Here is a 14,604-nt window from a genome sequence, read left to right as displayed (position 1 = left end):
GACTTCCTCGTCGAAAGGAGAGCGGGTTCGAAGTCGAAGTTCGACAAGAAGAAAGGCTACAAACAGATGTCATTGGACGCCATTGCAGCATTCCAAGCCTGGTCGACAGCATTGGATGGTGTTCATTTTCTAAAGTGGCAGCCGGATTTTAAATATTAAAAAAAAAGAGAGAGAAACCTTTTAAATTAAATAACGACAAGGAAATGTATCTCAGGCAGTGAGGCGTTGTATAGTGATACCCTTGCAATACACCCTTTCGACGGGGCACCCGTTTGGGTAAGTTGAAAAGAAAAACAGCCGAGTGAAGTGTATAAAGGTGTTCTGTGTGTGCAAATTTCCCTAGGTTGGAATCGTCTTCCACGACAACCAGCTGCAGGTCATAGAAATTCGCCGGTGCTTTGGGACGTCGCCTTGGAGCAATTTGGCGAGCCAGAGAGGAGAGGCCAACTAGTGCCCGGCAGCCGCGTCGGCTTGTTTCATCGCTCCGCGTATGCGTCCATACCCCGTGTGTAGGGGAGGAGGCAGAGAGAAAAAAGTGTTCGGCAGTTAGTGGCTGATCGAAGTTGAAATTGTCACAGAGATCTAGCCTGGTCCAAAAGAAACAAAAAATAGCAAGAATAAGAAAAAAAACGAGGGGGAACGTTGTGAGCTGCTGCGGACACCGCAACTCTACAGTTATACCCGATACTAAGTCAGTATGGCTCTCCTCCGGAAGACGCCGCGAATATTAAACGACACGACAAAGAGTGCGTGCGAGAGAGACAGAAAATCAGTCTGAGCGTGACGTCGGGCGCTGCGTAGCCCCTGAAAATTGATTTGTTTCTTTTGGCTATAAAAATTATCCGATCTGATCAAAATTCAGCAACCGGATAGATATGGTCATTTTCTATGATTCTGCGTTTTTAGTTTTCTCGAATCTGCAATATTGTGGATGCAACAGATTTTCGTCCTTTGTGGTGGCGGAAGGGGGTGGGGCGAAATTCTGAGATATACGTTTCATAGTGAGATCTAACAGAAGTGCGGATACCAAATTTGGTTACTCTAGACTTAATAGCCTCTGAGATTTGTGGTTGCCCCAGATTTTCGTCCTTTGCGGGGGCGGAAGGGGGTGCGGCGTAATTTTGACATAAAACGGTCAAGGTCCGATATCACAGGAGTGTGGATACCAAATTTGGTTGCTCTAGCTCTTATGGGTTCTGAGATCCTTGAACTCATATTTTGCAATTGGCAAAACCGTCCATGAAACCTGTGTGTTAGAGTGAGACAGAGCGAGAAAGAGTGAAATTGTTTTCGTGATTCTGGCTATAATAATTATACGATCTGGTTCAGATTTTGCACTCTAGAAGATATAGTCATCTTCTACGATTCTTAATTTTTAGTTTTCTCGTATCGTCGAACTTGTGGATGTCACAGATTTTCGCTCTTTGTAGGGGCGGAAGTGGGCGGGGCAAAGTTTTGAAATATTTTTGTAGCAGTGACATATCAAAGAAGTCTGGATCCAAAACATCGTTGCTCTAGCTCTTATAGTCTTTGAGCACTAGGCGCTGATAGGGACGGACGGATGGACGGACGGACGGACGGACAGACGGACAGACGGACAGACAGACAGGGCTCAGTCGACTCGGCTATTGATGCTGATCAAGAATATATATACTTTATGTGGTCGGAAACGATTCCTTCTGGACGTTACACACATCCACTTTTACCACAAATCTAATATACCCCAATACTCATTTTGAGTATCGGGTATAATAACGTAATACAGTCATATGCTCTAAGCATTTTTACCCGGGTTATTTCATTGTCCCTCTTCATTTAGGCTTCTTGATCTCTCTATCCCTTTCCTTCTTTCTCCACCTAACTTTGCCGCTGAGGGCGAGCCCCCACATACCGGTGCTCGATAAGCGCCGGTGATCCGCAAAGAGGAATGCGAAACTGAGCGCAGAGGAATGCGGAAGGGGCGTGAGGGACGGGAATAAGAGAGATAGAAAATCACAGTAAAATTAGCCCGACCGAAATTAGCCACTATAGTCGACTCCTGGGCCAACGAGACAACCTGAAGGATACTGCTGGATACTGGTTCAACTATAACGATGGTCGCCGAATCATTTATCAACGAATTGGATTGCCGCGCACGCATACTCGTATACCAGTGGTTGGACCAGGCGCAAATCCTGCTGGGGTTACTAGAGGTCGCGCCACATTACGTTGGTCTCCCGCACAAGCTCAGCCCCAGTGGTGGTAACACCCCTGGCTATTAAAACTTTGACCTCAATTTCAACCCAGAGGATCGAGTCTACCACACCGATGTGTGAAAAGATTTGTGATCTACCCTTAGCGGACGGTACATTTGGTAAACCAGGCGAAATATTGTATGATCAAAAAAGTTTTCTCCTGGTCAAATCTCTTGCGAACAATTATCTTTTGCTTCCGCTTTGTACATCGACTTCGTTGCAAGGACCGCCGGTCATCGTTTTTATCGTCATGGGAGCTTCAATATGCCCGCTCTAGGGTAATCCAACATGTAAAGATGGAGTTCTTCCAAGTGGAGTACAAACAGCTGAGCCAAGTTGATTTGCTACACTCCATTTATTAACGACCAAGGAATTCTGCGCGTAGGAGGACGCATTGGTAATTCGACTGCAAGATTTGTTTCCTCCAGCGCAAAGGTACGAGAACACAACTCATGGCTGATCTTCCCGCCTTTCGCGCTCAGCCCACCCGCTGCTTTCTACATTCTGGATTGGATTACGCTGGACCAGTTACCATCAAGACATCAGCAGGATACCGAAGTTTGGCAAAGCTTGGTTTGCCATAATATATATAAATAAATAAATCTGAACCAGATTGTATCATTATTATAGCCAGAATGACGAAAACAATTTCATTCTATCTCGCTGTCTGTCTCTAACACACACGTTTCATGGTCGTCTTTGCCTATCGCTAAAAATGAGCACCTAGATCTCAGAGTCTACAAGAGCTAGGAGCAACCAGGTTTGATATCCACATTCTTGTGATATCAGACCGGCACAAGTGTATTTCCCCCTTCCGCCCCGCAATGGACGAAAAACTGTGGCATCCACAGATCTCCAAAACTATTAAAGCTAGAGCAACCCAATTTGGTATCCACACTCCTGTTAGATTTCACTGTTACAAGTTTATTTCAAAATTTCGCCCCACCCCCTTCCGCCTGTGTCATTCACAATTTTGAAGATACGATCAAATTTAAAACGGTCATATACAGAATGACTATATCTACCAAATTGCTGAACCTGGATCAGATAGAAACACTATTATAACCAAAAGGAACAAATCAATATGCAGTGACTACGCAGCGCCCAACGACATTTTGATATTCCGTCGCTTTCGCACGCACTCTTTGTCGTTCGTTGTTACGCGCCGTCTGCGGAGGAGAGCTAATCTATCGGTTTGCTGCCGTTGCACCATTAACTCACAACGTTGTCCCTCGTTATTAATGAACTGGTGGGTCGTTAAATCTTTTAATCTACTAATACAGGATTTAAGCACTGGGCTAAATAATTTGACTATTATTTTGCTTTAATATTATTTCAATCAACATTTTTAAAAACAAGTCTCATATTTTAAATTCAAAATTTTTAAATATACAGTTAAAACATTTCGTAATGATACCATCACGCTATTTGACTACTTGCGATGATGATAATTCACGTGTGGCCATGATACTTGGTGGTGATCAACGTCCTCTACGCGGAGAGTCTACGATACTGTTGGCTCCAAAAATAAAGCTCAGCAGTGGTTATGAAATGCCCGTTTTAGGATTTGGGACGTATAAGGCAATATCCTAGACATGAATATAAATTACGTATTAAAAAGTATATATTTTCAGTTGCGCGGTTTCCAATGCACATCAGCGGTACATTGTGCAGTAGAAACTGGATTTCGTCACTTTGACACTGCATACTACTATGAAAATGAAAAAGATGTAGGCGAAGCTCTTCGTACGCAAATTAAAATGGGAAACATATCTAGAGAGAATATATTTTTAACTACGAAGGTAAACAGTTATAATTTATAATAGTCTTATTTAAATTTTTGTTTTTAAAAGTTGTGGAACACTCACCATGATCCTCGTGATGTGCGTCGTATATGTGAGCAGCAACTGAAGCTGCTAGGATTTACCTATATCGACCTTTACTTGCTGCATTTTCCCGTTGGCTACAAACATATGTGTGATGAGATTCTCAAGCCAATGTCGGACGGTAAATTGCAGACAACGTAAGTACTACTGTAGAGAATGAATAGTTCATCCTAAAGATTGCTACATTTTCAGCGACGTTGATTATATAGACACCTGGAACGCTATGGAGGAACTCGTAAAACTAGGCATGGTTCGCAGCATTGGCTTATCGAACTTTAATATGGAACAGGTGCAACGGGTCATTCAATGTAGTTCCTCAAAACCAGTGGTAAACCAAGTTGAGGTCTGGCCGGGTTTTTTGCAAAAAGATTTGGTTGACTACTGTCGCTACAATGGCATTGTTGTAACTGCGTATTCACCTTTTGGTCAGCCAAATAGAGAAAATCATAGCCCAACATATTTCTTTTCGGAGGGCATGAAGAGATTAGTTAAGAAATATAAAAAAACATCTGGTCAAATAGTCCTGCGCTTTTTGGTAATAACATACTGCTTTGTTAGGTGAATATTAATAAAATTTTTTTTAGGTGGACTATGGAGTCGTGCCTATACCCAAGGCGGCTAATCCTTTGCATATAAGTCAAAATTTAAATATATTCGACTTTAAGCTGGACGATTCAGATACCCGCGCATTACTTGGAATAAAGCCAAAGAAACGAATTGTAAAGTATGATATAGTAAAAGAACACCCATTTTACCCTTTCGAACGCGATGAAGAAAGCCAGTATCAAGATGTCAATAACCTTCAAAATGTACCATTGGCACGGGAGCAACGTGAATCTACACTTAATGACGATGATCAACGTGGGGAATAGAATTGGTATCACAAATTATTTGATTAAAAGTAAAATGTTATACAATTAAAATTTATTTAAGCTTCTTTTCAAATATACAAAATTTATTGCATTAAAAATGTTGATATTTAAGAAGAATTGTTAACATAGTTCGTCTAAGCGACGTCACAGGACACAACAAGATGTCTAATATATCATAAGAGTTAAAAATAAAACATTTCAACTTTGATTGCATGGTTCTCTGAGAACTATGCGTCAAACAAGACGGTCGGAAAGAGTCGACTCGGCCATTGAGGCTGATCAAGAATAATATGCTTAATGGGGTGAGAAAAGTTTCCTTCTGAGCGTTACACACATCCACTTTTACCACAAATCTAATATACTCATTTTGAGTATCGCCACGTTCCATAGGGGGGGCGAGAGGACTCCGCCCAGCGGGGTGCCTCTGCTGACAAATCTGGTGGACGTTGACGTCCCCAGTGATGGGGAGCGATCAGGCTCACCGTCCGGGAGTCAACCCCCAGGTACGTCAGTGCACCCGTGATGGCGGTCGGGAGGTTGTTACTAAAGGCGCCTTCTATGTCGAGGAAGGCTACTAGGGTGTACTCCTTACAGTTGAGGGACGCTTCTATGATCGATGTGATCGTGAGTAGGGTCGTTTCGGTGGAACTTCCCTTCCGATAGGCATACTGGGAGTCTGAGATTCGACTAGGCGGACCAAAAGCCGTTAGACTCATGGGTCTGAAATCTTTGGGGGCAGTGTGACTTGGGAATGAAGACGACTTTGGTATGAAGCCAGGTTTCCGGGATATATCCATGGGAGAAGATTCTTTCGTATATCCTTTCGAGCCAATTAGTGGCTTTTTGTCCAGCGTGAATCAGTTGGGCAGGGATGATGCCATCTGGCCCCGCAGACTTGTATGGTTTGAAGATTTTGATTGCCCAGGAAATATTTTCCTGGCTTAGCAGGTTCATGATATCACTTGAGGCAACGGAAGGAGCCGTGATGCAGTGTGGTCTGTTTTCATCGCAGCCGTAAAGTGGGTGTTAAGGAGAAGATTGAGCGACTCATTGCTGGACGTTGTCCACGATTGGTCGGCATTCTTCATGAAGCCCAGAGTGGGTGTAGTCATTGAAAGAACTTTGCGCAAGCGCGAGGCTTCTGAGTTATTCTCAATGTCGCTACAGAACTTACGCCATGAGGCGCGGTTGGCTTTCCTCAGTTCTTTATTATAAGTGGACAGACTGCCCTTGTATTCGGCCCAGTTCCGCTCAACGTTCCCAGCCTTAGCTGTGTTAAAGAGCCTCCGGGAGGCTTGTAATATTCGACACTTGTCGTGCCTTCTTGAATTTTAATTATCCACGGCTAACTCCCAAAAGTACAGCCTAAAACTAGGACGTAAAAATATTCGAGTTGAAGATCTTTTGAGCTTTGATAAAGCTTATCAACAGCTGTTTTGCGACCAAGCGGCAACGCTTTGATATGCAATTTTTCTGCCGTGCACTATATTAAATATTATTAAATATTGCTGTGTCTGGATTCTGTATAACAGAAGAAGACCATGGAAAGTGTGAAAAAAACGTGGGTTGCTGTACTTAGTAGTCCCAGTCTCTTTCTTTTTCTCCTCGTGACCGTCAGTGGAAAAAGAAGTCTTGTAGAGCTGACCCAGTTCTCTAAACCAAGGTCAAGCCAAAGTCAAAGCCTAGTTCAAGTGCCAAGTGCGGCTCAAAGTAATCATTTAATTTGAGTGGACGCGTCAGTTATATATTTCCAATACTGGGGCAGCCGTTCGACCATTTGGAAATCGAGCGCCCACAGTTTACTAAAATGATTCGAAACAGTGTTGCAATTCTGTTGAGGTAATTATCCACCCAGCTACAGCGACCCGTTGAAAAATGTTCTGTTCTTTCCGCGTAGGATTAGCACCACTAGTATCTACGTAGTATTTTTGTCTGGTTTTGGCACTGACCAAGTTAACCTAATGAAGTTTGAAGTTTTCTTGTTCCTATGATGAACACATAACCTAGCTCGTGCATTTATATATACCTACTACTAATCATTTTTATAGATCTAAGATCATTATACCCTACCTCGCCCCTATGATATTCTTTCCCCAGTATATGCTGTATAGTAATACCCTATAAATGTAAGACAATATCGAATAGCAGGCTTATATTAGGGACTAAATTCTATTAGAGTTAGGTTTTATAGGAATTTAAATGAAGAACTATGGATTGCTTAAATAAAGTTAGTTTGGAAATGAACCATGGCTAAATATCTTATATCGGAACCATGCAACCTCGTCTGACGGAGATGTGACCCACCGCAGTCTTTGTTGGAGGGATCCTGACTGTTAAGAGGTGGCCCTGAAGGATCATGGTAGGGTGCGCGTTCTCGCCAATGGGCGATACCGCAGCCGACAAAGGTCTGACCGGTGATCTTCTTCGTTTACGTATCCATGCTGATCTGTCCCTTTGAACTTAAAGCCCCGCGCTCGAGGTTAATCAACTTACTAGGCATAGTAACGAACCTGTAGTATCTGGCCGGATAGGCCACTCTTCTAAATAGCGCGTTCCAATGTTTCTGTCGGATTAGGTTTCAAAGTGGATTAGCTCTACTGCCTACCCACAAAAGTGGGAGCGTGTTGTTTGGGGGAGGAACTTGTCCATACCGTTACTGATCATTGTCTGCCGTTTTGGCCTGGATCAGGTTAGTCAGTGGCTTAGAGCTGTGGCCTCCCGCATACGAAGGCAATAGAATCGGATATAGTATATTTCCTGGGTCAGCATAAACTATGTCTTCTTCTTTTGTTATACCCGATACTCAAAATGAGTATTGGGGTATATTAGATTTGTGGTAAAAGTGTATGTGTGTAACGTTCAGAAGGAATCGTTTCCGACCCCATAAAGTATATATATTCTTGATCAGCATCAATAGCCGAGTCGATTGAGCCATGTCTGTCTGTCCCTCTGTCCGTCCGTCTGTCCGTCCCCTTCAGCGCCTAATGCTCAAAGACTATAAGAGCTAGAGCAACGATGTTTTGGATCCAGTCTTCTGTGATATGTCACTGCTACAAAAATTATTCAAAACTTTGCCCCGCCCACTTTCGCCCCCACAAAGAGCGAAAATCTGTGGCATCAACAATTTCGACGATACGAGAAAACTAAAAACGCAGAATCGTAGAAGACGACTATATCTTCTAGAGTGCAAAATCTGACCGTTTTGTGTCAAAATTTCGCCACACCCCCTTCCGCCCCCGCAAAGGACGAAAATCTGAGGCAACCACAAATCTCAGAGACTATTAAGGCTAGAGTAACCAAATTTGGTACACACACTCCTTCAAGATGTCACTATAAAACGTATATCTCAGAATTTCGCCCCACCCCCATCCGCCCTCACAAAGGACGAAAATCTGTTGCATCCACAATATTGCAGATTCGAGAAAACTAAAAACGCAGAATCATAGAAAATGACTATATCTATCCGGTTGCTGAGTTTGGATCAGATCAGATAATTTTTGTAGCCAAAAGGAAACAAATCAATTTGCATTGGCTACGCAGCGCCCGACGTCACGCTCAGACTGATTTTCTGTCTCTCTCGCACGCACTCTTTGTCGTGTCGTTTAATATTCGCGGCGTCTTCCGGAGGAGAGCCATACTGACTTAGTATCGGGTATAACTGTAGAGTTGCGGTGTCCGCAGCAACTCACAACGTTCCCCCTCGTTTTTCTATTGTTGTTCCGTTTTTGTTTGTGTTTTACAGACGTAGGTGGAATGGCTCTGCTGTACTGTGGTTCTGGACAATTTGGTGGTCCGCGATCAAGAACTTTTTTGTGTTTTTGCGACCTACAGTATAAGGAGAGGGACATCGGTTTGTCAGGGTTTCGGATTGCTCGGATATCCGTCAGTTGTGTAGAACTACCGAACGGTCCCTGTTCATCCGATGACTCATTGTAATGATTGTCGATCGTTAATAATATCACCAGAGTCAGTGGGGGACACATTCCTATTAGACGAAGGGTGCATGGTTTCCGAATTTTGTGGATACAGAGTAGATATATCGATCGTTAAAAGTTAATAATCCAGAGTAGAACAGAAAATCATATATTAGTAAAATTATGATAGGATGTCATTAAATTGGAGTTGTGACGATATTGATCCAAACGACCATTCCGATATTATCTGCTGTATTTGTGTAAGACAGGTAGAATATCGGACACAGCTTTTAAGAACAAGTTGTAACCACGTATTTCATTTAGTTTGTTTTAATACGAGAAGAGGTGAAAAGACCGTGTGCCCGGCGTGCAACAAGCCCCTACAATCATCCGGCCCTAGCTTAGCGGAGGAATTAGCCGTAGCGCAGGCGTCCGCCTCGAATGTAGAGTCTTCTAAGCTTCTAATGAGAACCAGATCATAGCGTGTGACAGCAGCTCCAGCTGCGAATACTGAAAATTCACCTTCTGTTGGTCCAACTGAAGTCGGTGTACCAATCATGCCAGTTCCGAGTAGCGAGCCAGCGAATGAAGCAAGCCCAGGCTTGGCTCAAATGGCACAGGCGTTGACGGACGCTATGGGTCATATCGAGTTGTTGTCTCAAGCCATGACTGAAATGACTCAGACTATGGAAATAGGATTTCAACGTTTGGCAAGTCCAACGGTACAGCCACCGAATGACCAAGCTGCTGGATCTTCACAGCCTAGTGGAGAAAACCAAACCTTCGAACAGTTGTTCCAAATACCAACTCGAGAGTTCGGAGGTGCCCCGATAAATCAGGCTAATGATTCTGCTGTCTCGGTAACCCCATGGAGACCCCAACAGATAGCGGGACTACGACCGGTTTTCTGGAAATTCGTCCATATCGGTGGAAGATTTCATATATCGGATAGAAGCGTTAACCAAACAGAACTTAGAGGGTAATCTCGACCTAGTGGCCAGAAACGCCATTTATTTATTTGAAGCCAGTGCTAGCGAGTGGCTTTGGCGTTACCATAAAAGCGTACCCTCCGTGATGCCCGAACCCCATGTCCGAAATGTCGCTGTTGGAAGTGCTAAAGTCGAATCTGTTGGCCGATATCCAACATGAAATTTTATACATTCCCATTCTGCCAGTAGCACAATTGCGCAACATAGTGCGTACTCGCGAACGCTTTTGCAAGCAGTTGCTAAGCCTATGGGCAGCGCTGTATTTTGTATTTTAACCCCAAGTAGGGAAAGAATTCAACTACCGACTCGATCTCGAAAGCGATTGCTCCAATATCGGCAAACTGTCAAAAACGAGCGCTCAGTCGTTAATACGTCCAAGGACTGGCGACCCTATGCGGAAGTCACCGTACTGGGAAGGACGCTCAGTGGACTGATGGATACCGGCGCATCCATAAGTTGCATAGGTGGGAAGTTTGCGGCCGACCTGGTTCAGAATCCGAACCCGATCAAGCCTGTGAGAGCAGCAGTACGGACGGCGGATGGGCAGAGCCAGCCAATAATTGGCAAGGTCACCACCGAAGTGGGTTTTCAAGGCCAGAAGAAAGTATTGAAATTGTTTGTAGTCCCATCCTTGGCGCAAGACCTATATCTAGGCATAGACTTTTGGTCTCGGTTTAATTTGTTACCTGCTTTTCTAGTCAATAAATCATCCAGTCCAGAGGTGTCAAGCTTAGCATTTGATAGTACGCTACATGTGTGCTTGTCGAAGCATCAGCAAGCTCAGTTAGCAGAGACGGTCAACTTGTTTCCCTCCTTTGCGAAGCAAGGTCTGGGAAAAACGGGCTGGTTGTCGCACGATATTGAAGTGGGCAGCGCAAAGGCAATAAAGCAACGACATTATGCTGTGTCTCCAGCCGTTGAAAAGCTAATGTACGTAGAGGTAGACCGAATGTTAGCTCTTGGAGTAATCGAAGAATCAGATAGCGCAGGGTCGTCACCCGTGGTCCTCGTTCGTAAACCGGGAAAGGTGCGATTATGCATCGACAGACGGAAACTGAACGAAGTCACTGTTAAGAACGCTTATCCCATGCCATTGATCGATGGCATTCTCAGTCGGCTTCCTCGAGCTGAGTTCATTTCAAGCATCGATTTGAAGGATGCCTATTGGCAAATTCCGCTGGAAGTAAGCGCTCGTGAAAAAACGGCGTTTACCATCCCAGGGCGCCCGTTGTATCAGTACACGGTCATGCCCTTTGGGTTGTGTAATGCACCCCAAACGATGTCCAAGTTGATGGATAAAGTGATACCGCCATCTCTACGAAATGAGATATTTATTTATCTAGACGATTTGTTGGTGATCTCTGAATCCTTTGAGCAGCATATTCAAGTTCTCTATGTCCTGTCTGCCCGATTACGCGAAGCTGGTCTGACCATAAACGTGGAGAAGTCCAAATTTTGCCTAAAGGAGATCAAATACCTAGGCCATATTATAGGCAACGGAACGATCCAGACAGATGTTGAGAAGGTCCAAGCGATTCAAGAGTTTCCGGTCCCCCGATCCGTGAAACAAGTCCGCAGGTTCTTAGGTCTCACTGGTTGGTACCACAAATTCATAAAAAATTATGCGGGTATCGCAGCGCCAATCTCAGATACACTTAAGAGCAAGCGAAAATTTGAATGGACCGATGAAGCACAGAACGCGTTCGATTCCTTAAAATCACAGATGTGTAACGCTCCTGTGTTGCACAGTCCCGATTTTACCATTCCTTTTTCAATCCATTGTGATGCGAGTCACACAGGAGTGGGTGGTGTCCTGATGCAATCAGATGAAGATGGCAACGAGGTACCCCTCGCTTTTATGTCACGCAAATTGAACCAATGTCAACGTAATTATTCCGTAACCGAAAAAGAGTGTTTGGCAGCGGTCATGTGCGTCAAGAAATTTAGGGCGTATGTAGAAGGGCATCAGTTTTCCATTATTACCGATCATGCCTCATTAAAATGGCTGATGTCACAGACAGACCTAAACTCGAGACTAGCTCGATGGGCACTGAAACTGCAGGGCTTCACCTTTAAGATTTGCCATAGAAAGGGTAGTTAGAACATCGTTCCGGATGCCTTATCACGAGTGCATACCGAAGACTTATCGTATATTGGCATTGATAGTCTAGTAGACCTTCAATCTAAAGCGTTTAAGTCAACCGATTATCAGGAACTCATTGCGAAAATTCAAGCTAATCCAGATCGTTTACCTGATGTAAAAGTATTGGATAACCTTCTTTATCGTCGAGCTGAACACGCCACTGGTGAACAAATTAGTGACGACATGTGCTGGAAACTGTGGGTTCCCAGAGATCTGGTGACAGAAGTTCTTAAACAAGGCCACGAACATCCCTTAGCTTCCCTTAGCTAGAACGAGTTCGACGCTTCTATTATTGGCCAAATTTAGTGGGCGATGTAAAAGCGTTTATAAACAACTGCGAAGTGTGCAAATGTTGTAAGCACCCCAATCATCCTCTACGTCCGCCAATGGACAAAGCAGGGGAGACCTTTCGTCTATTTCAAAAACTTTACGTCGGTACTTTAGGTCCGTACCCCCGAAGTCGATCCGGGAATATAGGCATTTTTGTAGTACTCGATCATTTTTCTAAATTTCCTTTCCTAAAAGTGGTAAAGAAATTTACTGCGGATGCTATAACTCGGTTCATGGAGGAAGACCTGTTTCATTGCTTTGGAGTCCCGGAAGTGATAGTGTCAGATAACGGCGTTCAATTCAAGTCACACAAGTTCAATGATCTGTTAGCAAAATACCAAATTCGACACCGCCGCCTACGCTCCCCAAACCAATGCCTCAGAGCGGGTAAATCGCTCGGTACTCGCTGCTATCAAAGCGTACATTAAGACCGATCAATCCAATTGGGATGAGCAGATTAGCTTCATTACGTGTGCGTTACGGTCCAGTGTGCATGCAGCCGTCAAAAGTAGCCCATATCGTGTTGCTTTTGGCCAAAACATGATTACTGGCGGTTCCACTTATCAACTCCTACGAAACCTCAGTATGTTGGAGGACCGAACTGTAGTCTTCGATCGCGACGATTCCTTCGAGCTAATTCGCAAGACCGCTGCAGAAGCAATGAAACAGCAGCATGTTCGCAACGAAAATATCTATAATCTTCGAAGCCGAGAAGTAAACTTTCAAGTGGGTCAAGAAGTTTATAGACGAAATTTTGACCAGAGTAGTTTTATGAAAGGCTTTAATGCGAAACTGGCACCTACGTTTCGGAAAGCCCGCATTAAGAAAAGTCTCGGGAACAGCTACTACGAGCTGGAAGATTTCCAGGGTCGCTTTATTGGTAAATATCACGCAAAAGATATTAAACAACAAATCGTATCCAGCACTCCAAGTGTGGATCACGCTTTGGTTAGCAAGACCCCAAAGTGTGATTTCAGCGGGGTGGGTGTAATATTCGACGCTTGTCGTGCCTTCTTGTATTTTAATAATCCACGGCTCCCAAAATTACAGCCTAAAACTAGGCCGTAAAAAAATTCGAGTTGAAGATCTTTAGAGCTTTGATAAAGCTTATCAACAGCTGTTTTGCGACCAAGCGGCAACGCTTTGATATGCAATTTTTCTGCCGTGCACTATATTTTATTAAATATTGCTGTGTCTGGATTCTGTATAACAGAAGAAGACCATAGAAAGTGTGAAAAAAAAACGTGGGTTGCTGTACTTAGTAGTCCCAGTCTCTTTCTTTTTCTCCTCGTGACCGTCAGTGGAAAAAGAAGTCTTGTAGGGCTGACCCAGTTCTCTAAACCAAGGTCAAGCCAAAGTCAAAGCCTAGTTCAAGTGCCAAGTGCGGCTCAAAGTAATCATTTAATTTGAGTGGACGCGTCAGTTATATATTTCCAACACTGGGGCAGCCGTTCGACCATTTGGAAATCGAGCGCCCACAGTTTACTAAAATTGTTCGAAACAGTGTTGCAATTCTGTTGAGGTAATTATCCACCCAGCTACAGCGACCCGTTGAAAAATGTTCTGTTCTTTCCGCGTAGGATTAGCACCACTAGTATCTACGTAGTATTTTTGTCTGGTTTTGGCACTGACCAAGTTAACCTAATGAAGTTTGAAGTTTTCTTGTTCCTATGATGAACACATAACCTAGCTCGTGCATTTATATATACCTACTACTAATCATTTTTATAGATTTAAGATCATTATACCCTACCTCGCCCCTATGATATTCTTTCCCCAGTATATGCTGTATAGTAATACCCTATAAATGTAAGACAATATCGAATAGCAGGCTTATATTAGGGACTAAATTCTATTAGAGTTAGGTTTTATAGGAATTTAAATGAAGAACTATGGATTGCTTAAATAAAGTTAGTTTGGAAATGAACCATGGCTAAATATCTTATATCGGAACCATGCAACCTCGTCTGACGGAGATGTGACCCACCGCAGTCTTTGTTGGAGGGATCCTGACTGTTAAGAGGTGGCCCTGAAGGATCATGGTAGGGTGCGCGTTCTCGCCAATGGGCGATACCGCAGCCGACAAAGGTCTGACCGGTGATCTTCTTCGTTTACGTATCCATGCTGATCTGTCCCTTTGACCCCCTGTATCCTGTTTCCTAGTATCCTTCCCCTACTCGTACGCGATTTTTTTTTATATAAATTCTTATCTCGACCATTTGGCAGAGCTCTAAAT

General features: G+C 43.7%; 1 protein-coding gene across 2 annotated transcripts; it reads left to right on the top strand.

The window, feature by feature from the left end:
- The first annotated feature begins 3,644 nt into the window (after positions 1 to 3,644).
- On the top strand, positions 3,645 to 5,065 carry LOC6602920 (1,5-anhydro-D-fructose reductase). 2 transcript variants are annotated; one of them, XM_026991018.1, is made up of 5 exons: positions 3,645 to 3,808; positions 3,856 to 4,036; positions 4,088 to 4,257; positions 4,313 to 4,655; positions 4,705 to 5,065. In XM_026991018.1, exons 1-5 carry the CDS (start codon positions 3,645 to 3,647, stop codon positions 4,990 to 4,992), a joined length of 1,146 nt encoding a protein of 381 aa, XP_026846819.1. In that variant the 3' UTR covers positions 4,993 to 5,065. The 2 variants fall into 2 exon arrangements, with proteins under 2 accessions (XP_026846819.1, XP_002027943.1); XM_002027907.2 differs by having other exon boundaries at positions 3,645 to 3,815; positions 3,869 to 4,036.
- The last annotated feature ends 9,539 nt before the right edge of the window (positions 5,066 to 14,604 follow it).

Source organism: Drosophila persimilis, unplaced genomic scaffold (genome assembly GCF_003286085.1).
Source record: "Drosophila persimilis strain 14011-0111.01,24,50 unplaced genomic scaffold, DperRS2 tig00000652-arrow-arrow-pilon, whole genome shotgun sequence".
In the NCBI taxonomy this organism is placed as follows: domain Eukaryota; kingdom Metazoa; phylum Arthropoda; class Insecta; order Diptera; family Drosophilidae; genus Drosophila; species Drosophila persimilis.
This window is presented reverse-complemented; position numbering and strand designations above follow the sequence as displayed.

Coding starts and splice junctions, on each gene's coding strand:
- LOC6602920 (XM_026991018.1), top strand. CDS start 3,645: ATGATACCATCACGCTATTTGACTACTTGCGATGATGATAATTCACGT. Junction 4,037..4,087: donor ATATATTTTTAACTACGAAG/GTAAACAGTTAT, acceptor TGTTTTTAAAAG/TTGTGGAACACTCACCATGA. Junction 4,656..4,704: donor AAATAGTCCTGCGCTTTTTG/GTAATAACATAC, acceptor AATTTTTTTTAG/GTGGACTATGGAGTCGTGCC.